The sequence below is a fragment of the Suncus etruscus genome, chromosome 1 (assembly GCF_024139225.1).
Source record: "Suncus etruscus isolate mSunEtr1 chromosome 1, mSunEtr1.pri.cur, whole genome shotgun sequence".
In the NCBI taxonomy this organism is placed as follows: Eukaryota; Metazoa; Chordata; class Mammalia; order Eulipotyphla; family Soricidae; genus Suncus; species Suncus etruscus.
The window spans coordinates 183306558-183325383 of record NC_064848.1 but is presented as its reverse complement, the minus strand read 5'-3'; the positions used below and the strand labels follow the sequence as shown (position 1 = coordinate 183325383).

Below are 18826 nucleotides of genomic sequence, written 5' to 3'. Positions count from 1 at the left end.
CCTTTTAATGGAACTTTCAAGTTTAAGTACTCGGTTTCCTAGAACATTTGTAATCAATAGGTATTTCTGCTCCTATTTAGTCATAGATTCTGTGACTGCTTAACAGTGTTACAGGTAACAGGATTCTTTGATGGACAAATATTGCGTGATCATTGAGCTTGCACTCTTTAAAGAGAGGGCAGAATCAACTTATAAATTAATAATAAGTTCTATATCCCCCAAACATACTATTAGGCAGTGCCACATCTGGATCATAAAGGACTCTGTTTTGATAGTAAAAGTAGAAAGTTTTTATTCTGATGGCATTGGGAAGTACTTGGTGTACTTTAACAGAAATGTGTCATAATTTTATAAAAAGCTTTAAATGTCACAGCTTGAAACTAGACTGTGGGCCAATACCTACTTTGCATGTGGAGGACCCAGCCTTGATTCCTGGCAATATGGTTCCCTGAAAACTGCCAGGAGTGACCTTGAGCACAGAGCAAGGAGTGACCCTAGAACACCGCAATGTGATCCAACCCCTCTACCCCTGAAGCAGTATATATTCAGCTTGCTAATATATAAAGAATAAAGAGCACCATGAGTTACTTAAGCGAGAGGGCTTCTCCAAAGTTCAGTCAGTTGGTGGTAATCCAGATGGATGTGCTGTAGGTAACAGTAAGACTTAGTTGGATTCAGAATATGTTTGGAGAACAAAATTTTGAATTTCCTCATGGACTTGAAGTGAAATGTAGAAGAATGTTACTTGGGTTTTTTTTACCTCATTATTTAGAAAGTGTTTCTATTGATGTAGGGAAGACTTGGGTTGGAGCAGATTGCGATAAAGTTAGCAGTTCCTCATGACTCGCATGAGTTCCAGTGTTGAAGTGGAGTAAGTAGTGGCATCTGAATCCTAACATAACAGACTTTTCAGGGAGCGCCTGGGATTCATCCCAGATCAGGTAACTGCAGAGCTACTTCCCTACAGACTTCTCAGGTCTCTAAACTTTTCTGTGTTCTTACTTCCCAACTTTTATCCTTGCATTCCTCACATCAGTCTGTTGGACAGCTATCCGAGTTCAGGGTCATCTTATATAAAATCTTAGCTTCACTGCCATTTAGTTCTCAGTTATTTCAGTTCTTTGGTGTGCAGTTCATGGCTGAGAAACTGGAACGTGGAGCTTGCCTTATCTCTTTCTTCTAGATGATGATGAGAAATGAGAAGATCCTTTGAATGAGAAAGGATGAGGGGAATTCAGGAAATCACAATTACCTTCTGTGCTTTGAGTGACCGTAACCTTAGCAGCAGGTGGATTTATTGACGCTGTTGCTGGTTGCAGGTGAGAGCACAGAGCCGGGATAAGCAGATAGAAGAAAGGATGCTGTCCCACAGGCAAGATGACAACAACAGGCATGCAACCAGGCACCAGGTATGGCCTTGCAAAGCGCTGGCCTTTCCCAGTGTGAGAGCCAAGTCTCAAATCTCCTTTGCCCTCTGTCTTTAGACTTATTCAATCTTGCTTCCTATAGTTTTTCCTAAAAACTAGTCTTACAGCCATAAACTCAATCATTCGTAACACTTCCAGGTTTCCTTTAAACTCCTCTCCACTCTGTTGACATGTTTCCGCCAGCGACTTTCCTAGCATTTAACACTTTTGATTCTATTTGCTGCTGATTCTTTTCCCTGGGTTTTCAAGTTGCTGCACTTTGCTCTAATTCTTCTGCTTCTCTGAACTTACATGGCCCTTGATTCCACTTCATCCCTTGCTCTTCCTGGAATGCATTTGGTCTTTACTCCTGCTATTTCATTGCCTAGAACTCTGTGCCCATAACAAGAGATTGAGTGTACTTAGTCTTCAAGGCCTGGTGCCACTGGCACTATTGAGAAGTCTTCTTAAATCTTCTCCATGAATGAATGTTTTCCTTATATCTTTCCATTGTAGTAGTCTCCAAATATTAGTGTAGTACTTGGTGTCTGTATAGACAGAGAGACAGACACATCTACTTGCTTTTAAGATTAGATTATAGGTGAATAGCAAAGGAAACAGGGTGATGAGGGAGAAGTTTGAAGCCAAACAGATCTAGATTTGAATATCATGATTCTCTTAATTTAGCTGTCTGGTTTTAGGTGGGATATTTAGCCTCCCTAAATTTAATTTCCTTGTTAATGAAAATGAGTGAATCATACTTTGCTGGCAGGGTAGTGAGCTATATTATGCATATATAGTACCTATCCCTAGGCAGATAATAAGTACTAACTGAGGGGAAGCTTCACGTTTCCTCATAGTCTAGCTTGGTATTTATCCTACTCTGATTCAAGCTTTTTATTCATTTTAGTATTGCTGTTAGAGCACAGCATTTGGAAAACAATAAGCGTATTGTAACTGAATTGAAATTCTCTTTATTCTGATTGCTTTTATGAGATTTCTTCACCACAACTTATGTTCTGTTTGGGCTACTGTGAAAATAAATACATGGCATTACAGCCAGTTTGAATGGTAGGGGTACCAGGTTGGTGTCTTTAAATGGCAATAGTATTCACAGCATGCTATAGCATGACTGACATTTTCCTTCCCTCCTCCCTTTTGTTTTAGTTTTTAAATAATGAGATTTTTCATACTGGGTTCTCCGTTTTCTCCTTTTCCCTCTTAGCCACCAACAGAGAGGCAGTTGCGGTATAAGGAAAAGGTGGCTGAACTCAGGAAGAAAAGGAATTCTGGACTAAGCAAAGAGCAGAAAGACAAATATATGGTAAGAAAGTTAACTAATTAGCATGAATTTTAGTGATTCCATTTTGACTCCTCCTAGTTTCTAAGCTTCTTGCCTTGTGTATTTGCTTTTTGGTATTCACTGCTTATATGCTAATGGTTCAATGCTAATTCATTGGTAGTCCGAGTTGACTATAGAAGCATTGAAAATGTTCTGTCATGGGCCGGCGAGGTGGCGATAGAGGTAAGGTGTCTGCCTTGCAAGCGCTAGCCAAGGATCAGGACCGCGGCTCGATCCCCCGGTGTCCCATATGGTCCCCCCAAGCCAGAGCCAATTTCTGAGCGCTTAGCCAGGAGTAACCCCTGAGCATCAAACGGGTGTGGCCCGAAAACCGAAAAAAAAAAAAAAGAAAAAGAAAATGTCTGTCAGTAGTGGACATGAGTTTTTTGGGAGGAAGTGTACTATAATTATTCATTTTTGGGTAAAAGGGGCCATACCTCTCTGTTTAAGATATACCTCTATTTAATTCTGGCTCTAAGCTCAGGGTTTACTCTTGACTTTGTATTCCTGATGTCATTCAGGGAACACATGCACTGCTGTGTATTGAATTAGGGTCGGTTATTCATTTTATTTATTTGGTTTTTGGGGGCCACACCTGGTGACACTCAGGGGTTATTCCTGGCTGTGTGCTCAGAAATCCCTCCTGGCTTTTGCAGGGGACCATATTGGAGTCGGGGGATCGAACTGTGGTCTGTCCTAGGCTAGAACGTGCAAGGCAAACGCCTTATGACTTGCGCCACTGCTCCAACCACATGGTCGGTTATTTGTAAGGCAAGTAAAGGCAATTCTAGCCCTTACTAAAATTAAGATGAAAAAATTTCTATCTTTAGTTACTTGGAAACATCACTTTAGTTTTTATTTTCTCTTTTTGGGCCACATCTGGAGGTGCTTAGAGGTTTACTTCTGGCTCAATGCTCAGGGATTACTCCTGGTAATTACTTAGGAGACCAGTAGTGCTAGGGATTGAACCCAGGGCTAGGAAGTGCCTTACACACTCACTGTACTATCTCTCTGGCCAGAAACATACATTCTAAACATATTAATATTTGTTTGATTGCTATTGAAATTGCCACAAAAATAAGGAAGAAAACCTCCAATTAAAAATAATACCACCTTGCTAGATAAAACCTTTCCTAACATCTGACCTGTGATCTTTCAGTTTTCTTTCTTTTTTTTTTTTTTTTTGGGGGGGGGGTCACACTGGCAGTGCTCAGGGGTTACATCTGGTTCTATGCTCAGAAATCGCCCCTGGCAGGCTCAGGGGACCATGTGGGATGCCAGGATTCGAACCACCATCCTTCTGCATGAAAGGCAAACGCCTTACCTCCATGCTATCTCTTCGGCCCCTCAGTTTTCTGATGTGTTTTTATTTTTTCATTAAGTTGAAATATTTGGGGTTGGATCATGGCAATAGCACTGTTATATTCTGTCTGTCTCATAAAGTAATCATAAACTAATACATTTTGTTAGAAGTCATTGTTGTCTTGAAAATTATAGGGCCCAGAGAGATAGCACAGCGGCGTTTGCCTTGCAAGCAGCCGATCCAGGACCAAAGGTGGTTGGTTCGAATCCCGGTGTCCCATATGGTCCCCCGTGCCTGCCAGGAACTATTTCTGAACAGATAGCCAGGAGTAACCCCTGAGCAACGCCGGGTGTGGCCCAAAAACAAAAACAAAAACAAAAAAAGAAAATTATGACTTTATAAGATTGGAGGTGATGCCAATAAGAGTTATCCGAATGACTTGTGTGAAGTTGGGAGAGAGGTGGCAACCCCAAGAAGGAAATCTACCACTTTCTCTCTCTTCACCTCTGCCACCCCCAGTCCCACCACCCTAGGGCCAGCTAGGGAGATCTAGGATTGTGAGCCATGTTCTTTGCAGGAAGGGTGATTCAGTCTTCGATCTCACTCACCCAGGCCAGAGGCCCATTGCCTTTTTTCAGAAAAAAAAAAAAAAATTCAGGAGACTAGCAGTGAAGTAAAAACAGGTTTTATTTAGAAATCTTAGAGGAAGGGGAGCTAAAGAATGAGAGAGGAGGGGCCGGAGAGATAGCATGGAGGTAGGGCGTTTGCCTTGCATGCAGAAGGACGGTGGCTCGAATCCCGGCATCCCATATGGTCCCCCGAGCCTCCCAGGAGTTATTTCTGAGTGTAGAGCCAGGAGTAACCCCTGAGCACTGCCGGGTGTGACCCAAAAAAAAAAAAAAATTAAAAATAAAAAAAAAAAAGAATGAGAGAGGAGAACTGAATATAGATTTGAAGACAAAATATTCACAAAAAGGAGAGAAAGAGAAGCATAAAAGCAGTTTAGTTTTGGGACTGGAGCGATAGAAAGTACAGCAGGGGGCCCGGAGAGATAGCACAGCAGCGTTTGCCTTGCAAGCAGCCAATCCAAGACCAAAGGTGGTTGGTTCGAATCCCGGTGTCCCATATGGTCCCCCGTGCCTGCCAGGAGCTATTTCTGAGCAGACAGCCAGGAGTAACCCCTGAGCAATGCCAGGTGTGACCCAAAAACCAAAAAAAAAAAAAAAAAAGAAAGTACAGCAGGTAAAGTGTTTGCCTCACACATGGTTGATCCATGTTTGATCCCTGACATCCATCCCATATAGTTCCTTGAGCTTGCCAAGGGTGATTTCTGAGCTCAGAGCCAGGAGTAACCCCTGAGGGTGTGGTCTCAAAACAAAAACAAAAACAAAAACTTGTGTTTTAAATAAGCAACAAAATCTACCATGGGATGACTATCAGTATTTATTCAAGAGAGAGATGAGCAGATGAGCATATGGTTTGCATTGGGAATGGTTCCCTTGATCCCTGATTCTACCCAAGTACTGCCAGGAGAGACATCCCTCCCCCAGCACTGAGCCAGAAGAAGCGCTTGAACACTGCTGGATGTATCCCACCCCCAAACAGAACAAGAAATATAGAAACTTAGAAGTAAATAAATAAATGACAGAGTGTCCAGATGAAGTGGTGGATTGTGGGTGTGTTTGTTGATAACTATCTAGCAAGGCATTTGGGTTTGCAGAGGGCTTCTTGTAGTGGATGTGAAGTTGTATGCCTTCCTCTTTTTTGCCAGGGGGTCTTCAAAGTACTCACTCTTGCTCTTTGAATTTCGCCCTTTGAATTATCTTTCAGTATATACTATCATTCTTGTGAAATTGCTGTATGATAGTTTATGTTTCATATATTCTAGATAGGAAGGAAAGCTGAAGTGTTGTGAGGACCATCTCAGAATCATCATTTATCTGAAGTAAACGCTTAAACATTTGCTTTTCAGTAATTTGGGCTAAGTGATTTAAGCCCATTCTCCCTGGTAAAAATGGCTAGGATGCTTTTATAAAGCTTAACAACATTGCTTAGGAAATCAGAAGAGATAACTAATACTTGGAGCTTAAATTTTGGATGACTGGATTGAAATTCAAAAAGATACCCCACAGCTGGACCTTGATTACCTGGAAGGAATTTTAATAGGGGTAAAAGTACTAGTGTCTGCTTTCTTCATATGCTAATGAATGTGAATCTCAGAGAGCCATCCATGCCACTTTATAGCCTTTCTCTGGTCTGGGTGGGAGGTGGAGTCTCATTAGGGGGAAGGGCTAGAATCTAAAGTTTAAAAGGGAAGTTTTCTTGGGGTGTTTCTTTTTGGTGAACGGATACTCATAGTCACTACTATGGTAAGTTTTGATTCTTATTTAAAACTAAGCTTTTTTGTTTTCTCTCCTTTTTGTATCTTGTCTTCAAGTTTACAGTAGATAATTTTTACAAGAGGTCAACTGTGTGTAGGATTTGGGCTGGAGTTTTAAAGTGCCAGTATTATGTCTTTGGCAGACAGGGTAAAAGGTGGGTGCAGTGAATCTAGTGGCCATTTGGTCAGATTTCCCTCTTTCTACTTGGATCTGTCCCAGATCTCTTTTTTTTTTTTTTTTTTTTTTGGTTTTTGAGTCACACCCGGCGGTGCTCAGGGGTTACTCCTGGCTGTCTGCTCAGGAATAGCTCCTGGCAGGCACGGGGGACCATATGGGACACCGGGATTCGAACCAACCGCCTTTGGTCCTGCATCGGCTGCTTGCAAGGCAAACGCCGCTGTGCTATCTTTCCGGGCCCTGTCCCAGATCTCTTATCTCAGACTTTAGAGAGTCTGGGGGGATTTTTGTTTTGAAGTCAGGGAATAGAAGGTTTATCCCAGATATTGGGATTCTAGGAATTTGTTGTGCCTTTGACTTCGCTGTATGATTCGTTTGCACTGTTTCGTGGCTATCCTTTCAGAAGAGATGAAGGCTTAATTAGTGTCCTGATTGATGCTGCAGGTGCTCATAAAGAGACAGAATGAAGCTCCCTTTTGGAGATGTTGAGTGTATCTTTCCAGATTCTGTAAGGTGGTGAACGGGCACTCTTTCTAGGTTTAGTGCCGAATCCCTAGTGCCCAGTGCCATTGTGGCTTAGAAGGAGTTTATAGTTGTTCTTGGTCCATTGGTTGGCATTAGTTGACATAAAATGGATTAAGGTCTCAGGCGCTGAGCAGACTATGATCTTGGTTTTTTCCTAGGAACACAGGCAGACCTATGGGAACACTCGGGAACCACTCCTGGAAAACCTGACGAGCGAGTATGACTTGGATCTTTTCCGAAGAGCGCAAGCCCGGGCTTCAGAGGATTTGGTGAGTATTAAACTCTCTAGGCTTAGGACCACATGTGAAGGACACTTGGAACTGCCAAGAAAAATGATTTAACAGTTCTTTGATGAATATTTCATTTTACCATGCTGCTTGAAGGCTTCTTTTGCCTTCGTTCCTTAGCCATACTTACTGAACCTGCCCTCATTCATAGCTGTTATTGAGGGGTGTTACTATATTTAACGTAGATGTATTTAAGAAAATCACTTAATGTATCTTTGGGGGGGGGGTATGCTCCCAGCAGTGAGGTCATGCTGGGTGAGAGCATCCTCTGCATCCCTTTGAGTCACCTCCCTGGTTCCTCCATTCATGTTTAAGTTAATTATCCCTTCCATAGTTCTTTATTAATTTTCTCAGATCAGCTCTGCTTCAACTCTAGAGAGATGGGGGTTGAGGTTAAGTCTGGGTAAAGCAATAGATAACCCCCTTTGTCTCCATTGGATTTGGGTAATTTGCAATTCTGAGGACTGCCAGACTGGAAGATACCCTTCTGTTGACCTAAAAAGGGATTCTTTTGCAACTTCCTATCATCCTTCTGCTGAAAAAGAATAAAAGACAATGGAAAAGGCTTTTGTTGGATATTTAATTTATTGGGGGGGGGGCACACCTGGTGGTACTCAGGGTTTACTTCTGCCTTTCCACTCAAACCATTTGGGGTACCAGAAATCAAATCTGAGTAGTGTACGAGGCAAATTTCTTACTTTTTGCACTACCTCTGTGACTCCTTAAACAGAAAATTTAAACAACCTTATTTGGGGGGGTGCATATCAAATAGTATAGTGCATTGTGTTTATTCACAGCTCTGTGCTCAGAACCTTGTGCAAAGTTAGTGTCTTAATGCTTTACTATCACCACCCTGCCTCTCTCCCTTACCCCCAAAAACTACTGTTAATTTGTGGAAGTTGGGGCAGAGAGACAGGTTGGAGGTAGGGCGTTTGCCTTGCATGCAGGACAGTGGTCGTAATCCTGCCAGGAGCAATTTCTGAGTGTAAAGCGAGAAATGACCTCTTGAGTGCTGTCAGGTATGATCCAAAAACCAAAAATAAAAAAAATTTTTTTGTGGAAGTTGAGTTTACTTTTTCTTTTGTTTTTGTTTTATGTTTTGGACTGTCAGGGATCACTCCTTTTGGTGTTTGGGACTATATGGGGTGCCAGGAGTTGAACTTAGGTTAGGCTCATGCAAGTATTTACTTACCTGCTGTACTCTTCTGGCCCCTGAATTTAATTTTTATGTTTTTTTTTTTATTTTGGATGGGCGGATCACACCCCGCAGCGCTCAGGGGTTACTCCTGTCTCTGTGCCCACACCCGGCAGCGCTCAGGGGTTACTCCTGTCTCTGTGCCCATAAACACTCCTGGCAGGCTCGGGAACCATATGGAATGCTGGGGTTTGAAACACCATCCGTCCTGGATTAGCTGCGTGCAAAGCAAATGCCCTACTGCTGTGCTATCTCTCCGGCACCCCCTGAATTTAATTCTGATTCAACAAATTAACTATTTTAATAGAAATTTAGTTTGTAAAGGTAATCTTGGTTTTTAATAAGTTACATTGGGTGCCAGAGAGATAGCCTGGAGGTAAGGCGTTTGCCTTCCAGGCAGAAGGATGGTGGTTCGAATCCCGGCATTCCATATGGTCCCCCGTGCATGCCAGGGGCGATTTCTGAGCATAGAGCCAGGAGTAACCCCTGAGCGCTGCCGGGTGTGACCCAAAAACCAAAAAAAAAAAAAAAAAAAAATACATTGAACACTTTCTTTAAAAAAATGTTAGTTGAGGGCGTGGAGAGATAGCACAGAGGTTGGTAGGGTTGTTTACTTTGCACACAGCCGATACAGGACAAAAAATGTTGTTAGTTGATATAAAATTTAAAACTTTGTAGAATGCAGAGCTCCCCTGGGGTGGGATGGATTGAGAACTACATCCCAACCACCTCATTTTTTGGGCAGCTCTCACCTCTGTTGGGTGGTGGAGGAACCATGTGCGATGCATGAGGTAGAACTGAATTCTTATATGCAAATCATATATTCTTGCCCCTCAAAACTACATTTAGGGGCTGAAGAGAGAGTACAGTGGGTAAGGTGCTTACCTTGCACGCAACTAACCTGGGTTCATATGGTGGTGCCCCTGAGCACCACCAGGAGTTATTTTTTTTTGGGGGGGTGGTCACACCGGTGGTGCTCAGGCTCTGTTCAGAGGATCATATGAAATGCTGGGAATCAAACCTGGGTCAGTTACATGCAAGGCAAACACTCTACTGGCTGTGCTGTTGCTCTAGCCCCTCAAGAGTGATTCCTGGGGCCGGGTAGGTGGCGCTGGAGGTAAGGTGTCTGCCTTGCAAGCGCTAGCCAAGGAAGGACCTCGGTTCGATCCCCCGGTGTCCCATATGGTCCCCCCAAGCCAGGGGCGATTTCTGAGCACATAGCCAGGAGTAACCCCTGAGCATCAAACGGGTGTGGGCCCAAAAACCAAAAAAAAAAAAAAAAAAAAAAAAAAAAAAAAAAAAAGAGTGATTCCTAAACAGAGATAGAACTAACTCTTGAGCACTACTGGGTGTGGCACAAAAACTAATAGACAAATAAAAACAAATGATCAAGTCTGTTAATTTTTCCTTCTCAATAGGAGAAGTTAAGGCTTCAAGGCCAAATCACCGAGGGGAGCAACATGATTAAAACTATTGCTTTTGGGCGCTATGAGCTGGATACGTGGTACCATTCTCCCTATCCTGAAGAATATGCACGACTCGGCCGCCTCTACATGTGTGAATTTTGTTTAAAATACATGAAGAGTCAAACAATACTTCGGCGTCACATGGTAGGTTGACTGGGTTTTGTGACTGTAAACCTGAGGGACTGTTGGGTTTCTTGATTTTGTCCTGGAGATGGTATTTATTCAGATATCTCACCCACAGTAATGAGATGAAGGCCTTGGAGACTGACAGCCAGGGTTTAGAATTGTTGTCCCATCCTGCCTGAGGCATGGCTGATGTACTGAAGTACCCAAAGCAGCTGGTGACCCTTAACTACCTCCTATATTGTACTTGTTACCCTGGGCTTTTGTTTTCTTCACTTGCTGCTGTTCATTTCCATTTCTTTCTTGTGATGTGATCGACCTGCTCAGTTCTAAACTGGACGAAAATGGACTTCATTAGACAGCAGAACCATGACTCACCTCTGTGTCCTAGCAACAAGGGTGGGTAATAAATAAATGAGCAATAAATGTGTATTGCTGAAAGAACACTGAAGGGAGATAGATGAACAGAGCACATCCTTTGTGCCACATCAAGTTTAGTGCTTTCTGATTTTGGAATATTCTTCCTATTACTCTAAAACTAGAATAGAGGCTTGAATTCGATTTTATTATTGGTAGATCTGCTAACTAGATCTTTATAGTTTAGGCTCTCTTTCTTCACCTATTTGTTGGTTGTCAAAGGGGGAAGGCATGCCTAGCTGCTCTGCCTAGGGGCTACTCCTGAAACGATTTGATTGATGGATTGGGGCACAGGAAGGGCCAAGGATTAAGCTTGGTGCTTTCATATCAAAGCATGTGTTCTAGCCTGTTGAGCTATTCCCAGTGTGAACCCCACTCTTTCCCACCTCCCAATAAATCTGTGTTTAAGGGAATTTTGTGTTTTGCAACATAGGAAATGAGCTTGGTTGAGGCTTAGTGATAATGGCCTGTTGTTTGGAAACCTTTCTTCTGTGTTCACAACATAATTTGTCTTGTAGAACTTTTAGGGTCTTTTAAATTTTGGGATCATAGCCAGAAAATTTAGTATTTCTCTTGGCTCTGTACTCAGGAATTAACTTCTGGCAGTGCTCAAGATACCATATGCGGTGCCAGGGATTGTACTCAGGTTGGGTGTATGCAAGGCAAGGGCCCTATTTGCTGTACTAATTCCAGCCCTCTTTTAAGGAATCCCTTTAAGCCCCTTTCATCTTTATTTTCCAGGATTTCCATAAGTATCTACAAACCCAGACTCATAGTTTTTCATCATGACATTCTTTCCAGTTGGGCAATATTGCTGACTTTGGTCAATAATATTCATCCCCAGGGGCAGAGTGATTGCGCAGTGGTAGGGCATTTGCCTTGCATGCGACTGAGCCATTTCTGAGCACATAGCCAGGAGTAATTCCTGAGCGTCACTGGGTGTGGCCCAAAAACAAAAACAAAAAAAGAAAAGAAAAAAAGATTTACCCTGAATCCCATGGTCTCAATACCATTGTGGCCTGGGACAAGGAAGATCAAAGTCCTTCTCAGACTTCAGCATGCTTGGGTGGAGAATTGTCTTTTTATTCCTGTTGTTTCAGGTCTCATCATTGAAATGGGTTTTCTTTTAGCCACTGACCAGTAGCTTGGTTTCTGCTTCTAAATAAATAACTGTTCTATCAATTTAGTTATTGTTGGAAAGAACCAACATGAGTAAAGGCATGGGGATAGGAACACAGTGTAGGTGGGGCTTTCCTGAAGTAATGCCAGTTATTAAATATTTGGATTCACATGTGACGACTTAGGGCATGATTCTTGATTTGCCCAGCAGTCACAAAACTTATATATACTTGTTTTGTTTTGGAGGGATTTTAGAGCCATACTGGCAGTGCTCGGGGAACCCTGTGCAGTGTTAGGAACAGAAAAGGTTGGACTACATGCAAGATAAGAATCTTAACCTCTGTCCTATCTCTATAGCACTAATAATAATAATATTGTTGTTGTTATTGTTATTAGCCACATCCAGCCATGCTCAGAGCCAGCTCCTGGCTCTGCTTAGAGATCACTCCTGATGGGTTCCGTGACCATATGCGGTGCTCCAGATAGAAGCTGGCTTGGCTGCATGGTGCAAGCCCTTCAAATACCCTACTCCTGCTCAAATGTCATTCTGCTTCATAAACAATATTTTTTTTTTTTTTTTTTTTTTTGGTTTTTGGGCCACACCCGGTAACGCTCAGGGGTTACTCCTGGCTATGCGCTCAGAAGTCGCTCCTGGCTTGGGGGGACCATATGGGACGCCGGGGGATCGAACCGCGGTCCGTCTCCTAGGCTAGCGCAGGTAAGGCAGGCACCTTACCTCCAGCGCCACCGCCCGGCCCCCATAAACAATATTTTTAAATGAACTAACTTGTTTATATTTAGCAAAGGTTGACACTTGCTGCTTCAAATCTATTAGTGAAGGGCTGGAGAAATAGCATGGAGGTAGGGCATTTGCCTTGCATGTAGAAGGACAGTGGTTCAAATCCCGGCATCCTATATGGTTCCCCGAGCCTGCCAGGAGCGATTTCTGAGCCAGGAGTAATCCCTGAGCACTGCTGGGTGTGACGACCCCCCCCAAAAAAAAAAAAAAAAAACCTATTAGTGGAGGGGCTGGAGAAATAGTATATGGATAGGGCACTTGTCTTGTACCCAGCCTACCCAGGTTCAATCCCCAGGATTCCATATGGTCCCCTAGGCATTGCTAGGTGTCATTCCTATGTGCAGAGTCAGGAGTAATCACTGAGCATTGCTGGGTGTGGCCCAGAAACAAATTTGTTTTAAAAAGTTGAGAATGAGGAATGGGATATTGTGTGCCACCTTGTGGTCAAATGTACCCCCATTTCCTACTGCTTAGCCTTGCTATGTTGCCTTCCCATCTCCTCCCTTTAAAGCCACAGAAGGATTTGCTCTAATTTCCTTCTCTAACAAAGGAACATTTGCAGGGGGAGTTGGTTTTTTATCATTGTACATTGTAATCAGGAGAAAAATTGAAGTGGCAAGGCAGCTACGACAAGTTACTGGTAAGGATGAAAGTACCTTTTACTTAGGAACTCCTAAGCTGCTGGGAAATAAGCTGCTTAAGAATTTCCTGTTGGTACAGGGTATTTTATAATAAGTAAGGCATTTTATTTTATCTGGCTTTTACGTAGTAGATGATTTTAATCTCCTAGGTTGAGACTGTGCCAGAATATAATCCAAAAAACTTGTTCCAAGCTGCTATAAAAATACCATATTATTGTAGTGATTTAGGATCCCTTCATTGTTTACTTGGAAAATATCCTGCTGTTTTGTTTTCAAGTGTGTCCATCTGCTTTGTCCTGTGATTGCTTTTGCCCTTTGAGCAGCAGTGTTTGGAGAGATCGGTTTGTTTCCCTGACGTGAGTTCTGTTCACATTGTAGGCGAAGTGTGTGTGGAAGCACCCGCCGGGTGACGAAATCTATCGCAAAGGCTCAATCTCTGTGTTTGAGGTGGATGGCAAGAAAAACAAGGTAAAACCAGGGGTTGCAAGAAAGAGGGGTGCTAATGGTGAACATTCATAGGTTTCAGAAGAGTTAGTTTTCATCCCCAAGCAGATATAACTCTTTTCTATGTCAAAACAATTTTTGCCGCATGAATGGAAATGGTACTAGATTGTAAATTTAGGCCTTTTATCTGTGAGTTTAGAAATCACTGGCCCACACCTGAATTCTTTTTTTCTGCTTCCAGATCTATTGCCAAAACCTGTGCCTGTTGGCCAAGCTTTTTCTGGACCACAAGACTTTATATTATGATGTGGAACCCTTCCTGTTCTATGTTATGACGGAAGCGGACAACACCGGCTGTCACCTGATTGGATATTTTTCCAAGGTCAGCAGGAACTCTGGGGATTAAGAAGCCAAGGGCCAGAGCAGAGTGATTGATACTGGCATTGGGGGCTCAGATCACTGACAGGAAGAGGTAGTGCCCTGGAAATGACAACCTTTCCCTTAAGTTTTTTTCTAAGGGCAGGTCCATGTGTCAAAGATGGTTTAATAAAAATGTGCAGTTCTTTATTTAAAGAACTGATTGACTCATTTCTGGACTTGTGATTAGAGCTGCCTGTTAACTACTGTCCAGGTCCCGCCTGTTAATTCATACGCCCACGTCTTATAATAGATTAAGCTATCTCCTGGCTTTGGCTTTCCTCTGTTAACTTCAAACCAGAAGTGTATGTATTCCATTAGCTGTATTTTCTGTCTGGGCTTCTTCTTTGAAGACTGAAATCTAGATTTTGCTTATGACATTATTTAACTTCTTCATTGACATGCCATTCATATTCTGTTTTTGAATACTTCTAATTTGAAATATATGAGTGACTTTTAGTATACTTTTAGGTTATTGCATCTATTATGCAGGAACCATACATAATTCTCCCCAGATGAGTAGTCACTGTTACTTTCCACTCACAGCCCTTTTGTCAGTAAACCAACCTGATGTGAACCTGATGTCCCATAAATGGGATGTACACTTGATTTTTGCTTTCCCTTTTCCTGCCTCTGCTGTCACTGAGAGATGAGCAGGGTCTGCATCCTTGCCCTCGTATGCACACATTAGATGGTGTGCTTGCCAGAGACCACGAACTTCATTGCTTGCTCATGCTTAATTGCAGTTCTTTTCTGGAGACAGCATACTTGATGCCAGGATCCCTGTCAGGGAGGCATTCCACCACTTGAGTCATCCCCAGGCCCAAATTTACCTTTTTTTCTTAGAGCCTCCTAGAATAGGAGGTTATCATTTGGGATTCCTCTCTTCTCTGGAGCAAACTCCCTTTGAAATGTCATTTAGGAAGAATGTCCCTTCATTGACTCACCTATACAAATCCTTTTGCCCTGTTTGCTCTGTGACTGAAGAATAAGGAGCCAACTCCTTAAAACGGGCTGAGGCCTTAACAAGGGAATTAACCATCATCAAGGGTGTGGGTCTGACTGCCACATCCTAGAACTGGCCAGCCAAACATTTTGCAAGCAGTCTTATTTTGATTTTCATCTGAGATGGCTGACATCTCTGTTACCAACCGCCCCCAGCCCCGGATCTGCCAATCTCTTTGTTCTTGATTTTAGGAGAAAAATTCATTCCTCAACTACAATGTCTCCTGTATCCTTACCATGCCTCAATATATGAGACAGGGCTACGGCAAGATGCTGATTGATTTCAGTAAGTAAAATTGTTAAAAAGCATGGACCATGTAATATTCTCTCTATTCTGTGGTCTCTAAATTCCTGGCTGTAGTAGGATTGTACTAGTGAGCCAATAAGAGAATACCTGAACATAATCACACATTGATACATACTGAGTGTTTAGGAATATAGAAAAATGAGTTGGTACCTAATAAGAGGGGGTAGAGGCTAATTAATTTCTTTGGAATTATCCCAACTTTAGATGTAGCACATGGGTTGAAGTGCGATCTGTTTTTGGAAATTTGCCTGCTCACTAAAATTTATCTTCTGTTCACTTTGGTTTTTGTGGATGTGAACACAGCAGCAAAAGGGAAATCGTCTCACATTCCCAAGCGAGGTTACACCTTGCCTTATTTTATTACTTAGCATAAGCAACTGTCTTTATGGTCTGTTAATGCCATGTTTTTTGTGTGTGTGTGTGTTTTATACCCTACAGAAAAAGGTATGTTTTAGGCCAGGGTTTATTTGGATATGTTATTGTACTACTGGCCATGAGTCCACTGTTAGTGAGTCAGCAGCATAAGATGGAGGTGCAAAGTGATAGCACAGCTTGGTAGGGCACTTGCTTTGCATGTGGATGACCTGAATTTAATCCCTAGTACCCCATAGGGTGCACCGAGTATGGCCAGGAATGTGATCCCTGACCACCACAGGTGTGGCTCACAAAACAAAATCTTTTTTTTTTTTTTGGTTTTTGGGCCACACCCGGCGGTGCTCAGGGGTTACTCCTGGCTGTCTGCTCAGAAATAGCTCCTGGCAGGCACGGGGGACCATATGGGACACCGGGATTTGAACCAACCACCTTTGGTCCTGGATCGGTTGCTTGCAAGGCAAACGCCGCTGTGCTATCTCTCCGGGCCCAAAACAAAATCTTTTTGTTGGAGGAGTAGTGGCCATACCTGGCAGTACTCCGGAACCCTTATAGATGCTTTATTTTGCCATATACCGAGTCCCAGAGCAGTTTTAGTATCCGTTAATTTTGTTTGTTTGTTTGTTTTTGGGCCACACCTGGCAGTGCTCAGGGGTTACTTCGTGTGTGTGTGTGTGTGTGTGTGTGTGTGTGTGTGTGTGTGTGTTGGTGGTGGTGGTTTTTGGGTCACACCCGGCAGTGCTCAGGGGTTACTCCTGGCAGGCACAGGGGACCATATGGGACGCCGGGATTCGAACTGATGACTGTCTGCATGAAAGGCAAACGCCTTACCTCCATGCTCTCTCTCCGGCCCAAGGGTTACTTCTGACTCTGCTCAGTAATTACTTCTGGCAGACTCGGGGGAACTTACAGGATACTAGGATGGAACTTGGGTCGGCCACATACAAAGCAACTGCCCTACTCACTGTACTATCGCTCTGGCCCTAGTATCTGCTAGTTCTACGTTCATTGGTGATTTTATGGAATGCCACTGCGATAAATAGTGAGCTGTATGTATTTGTCACAGAGCATACCAAAGTTCTTAAATGTCTAAATATATTCTCCCCTTTGATTTATACAAAGCCACATTAACTTCACCAATATAAATTTACACCAAAAGTCTGAACCCTAATCACTTCTGGAAATTGTGCCTCAGACTTGCCAAGTTGGCAAGTTGTGCTTTGTTACTTAGGTGAGAAGCAATGTTGATAGAAAACATCTCTATAATTTTGTTTCCTGATAGGCTATTTGCTTTCCAAGGTAGAAGAAAAAGTTGGTTCTCCAGAACGCCCACTCTCAGACCTGGGGCTCATAAGCTATCGCAGTTACTGGAAGGAAGTTCTTCTTCGTTACCTGCATAATTTCCAAGGCAAAGAAATTTCTATTAAAGGTAACTTTACTAAATATTCTACCTTTCTCACTTGACCTTGTTCATGCTTTGAAGCTAATGCCCCTAGTGAAAATGAGCCATTGCAGAGACACTTCTTAAAGATGCCCAGGAATTTCATCCTAATCATTTGGTCCTTGAGAATAAGTATGATTTGGTCTCAGATATTTGGGGTTTTTAACACTTCAATTCTATTTTTGTTTTGTTTTGTTTTGGTTTATTTTGGCCACACACACATTTGATGCTCAGGGGTTACTCCTGCTATGTGCTCAGAAATCGCCCCTGGCTCAGAGGGGACCATATGTAGGAATCGAACCGAGGTTTGTCCTAGGTTAGGGCTTGCAAGGAAGATGCTTTACCTCTAGTGCCACCTCTCCAGCCCTGTTTTGTTTTAAAGTGGGCTTTACCTACCGTGCTATAGTTTCCAGTTCTGGAGAAGATTCTAGACTCGCACATACAAATCCTGTCCTCCAACCCTTTGAGCCATTTGTCTCCCCAGCCCCAATATTTTCATTCTTTTTGTTTGTTTGTTTTTTGGGGGGGGCCACACCTAGCAGTGCTCAGTGATTACTCCTGGCTGTCTGCTCAGAAATAGCTCCTGGCAGGCACAGGGGACCATATGGGACACTGGGATTCGAACCAACCACCTTAGGTCCTGGATCGGCTGCTTGCAAGGCAAACACCGCTGTGCTATCTCTCCTGGCCCAATATTTTCATTCTTAACAGCAATCAAAAAGGGAGAAAACATTGAGTTTACATAGGAACTCCTGTTTATTTGTGTAAGCTAGATTTAAAAGATCTTGTGGTTTTTTTTTGGGGGGGGGCCACACCCGGTGATGCTCAGGAGTTACTCTTGGCTATGCGCTCAGAAATCACTCCTGGCTTGGGGGACCATATGGGATGCCAGGGATCAAATCCAGGTACTTCCTGGTTAGATGTGTGCAAGGCAAACACCCTACCACTGTGCTATTGCTCTTGACCTTGTTTTCTAGAGGGACAATTCGTTTGTTGTTTTTTTTTCCTTCCTAATGCCCCTCTTTGACAGGCAAAATGAATTATTTTTAAATTTGGTTGATTTAAGATTCTTAACTATTTGGGGCTGGAGAGATAGCATGGAGGTAAAGTGTTTGTTTGCCTTGCATGCAGAAGGACGGTGCTTCGAATCCCGGCATCCCATATGGTCCCCCTAGCCTGCCAGGACCGATTTCTGAGCATAGAGCCAAGAGTAACCCCTGAACTGCTGAGTGTGACCCAAAAACAAAAACAAACAAACAAAAAAGACTAACCATTTGAGGGACCGAAGTGTCAATACAGTTAAGGTTAAAGTGCTTGTTGCTTTGCATGAGGCAACCTGGGTTATATCTGGCATCCCATATGGTCCTGATTCCTGAGTGCAAGAGCCAGGAGTAACTCCTGAGCACTGCCAGGTGTGACCAATAAATAATAATAAAAAAAGATTTTGACCGTTTGAAGTCGACTTGGACTTCCTCTAGGGAACAGAGGGTCTTTGAGTGGGGGTATGCACGTAGGCCAGATTCTCAGTAGCTCTTCTGTTTCAGAAATTAGCCAGGAGACAGCTGTGAATCCTGTGGATATTGTTAGCACTCTGCAAGCCCTTCAGATGCTCAAGTATTGGAAAGGAAAACATCTAGTTTTAAAGAGACAGGTAAAGTG

General features: G+C 42.9%; 1 protein-coding gene across 2 annotated transcripts in view; it reads left to right on the top strand.

The window, feature by feature from the left end:
- Positions 1–18826, top strand: part of KAT7 (lysine acetyltransferase 7) — a 43466-nt gene that overhangs the window by 22395 nt on the left and 2245 nt on the right. Inside the window, exons 6-14 of one of the 2 annotated variants that reach the window (XM_049779269.1) lie at positions 1320–1409; positions 2632–2730; positions 7293–7403; positions 10035–10226; positions 13560–13649; positions 13867–14007; positions 15240–15333; positions 17009–17155; positions 18712–18818. In XM_049779269.1, the coding sequence (XP_049635226.1) occupies positions 1320–1409; positions 2632–2730; positions 7293–7403; positions 10035–10226; positions 13560–13649; positions 13867–14007; positions 15240–15333; positions 17009–17155; positions 18712–18818 (1071 nt within the window). The remainder of the gene's footprint in view (positions 1–1319; positions 1410–2631; positions 2731–7292; positions 7404–10034; positions 10227–13559; positions 13650–13866; positions 14008–15239; positions 15334–17008; positions 17156–18711; positions 18819–18826) is intronic. The other variant, XM_049779277.1, reaches the window with a different exon arrangement.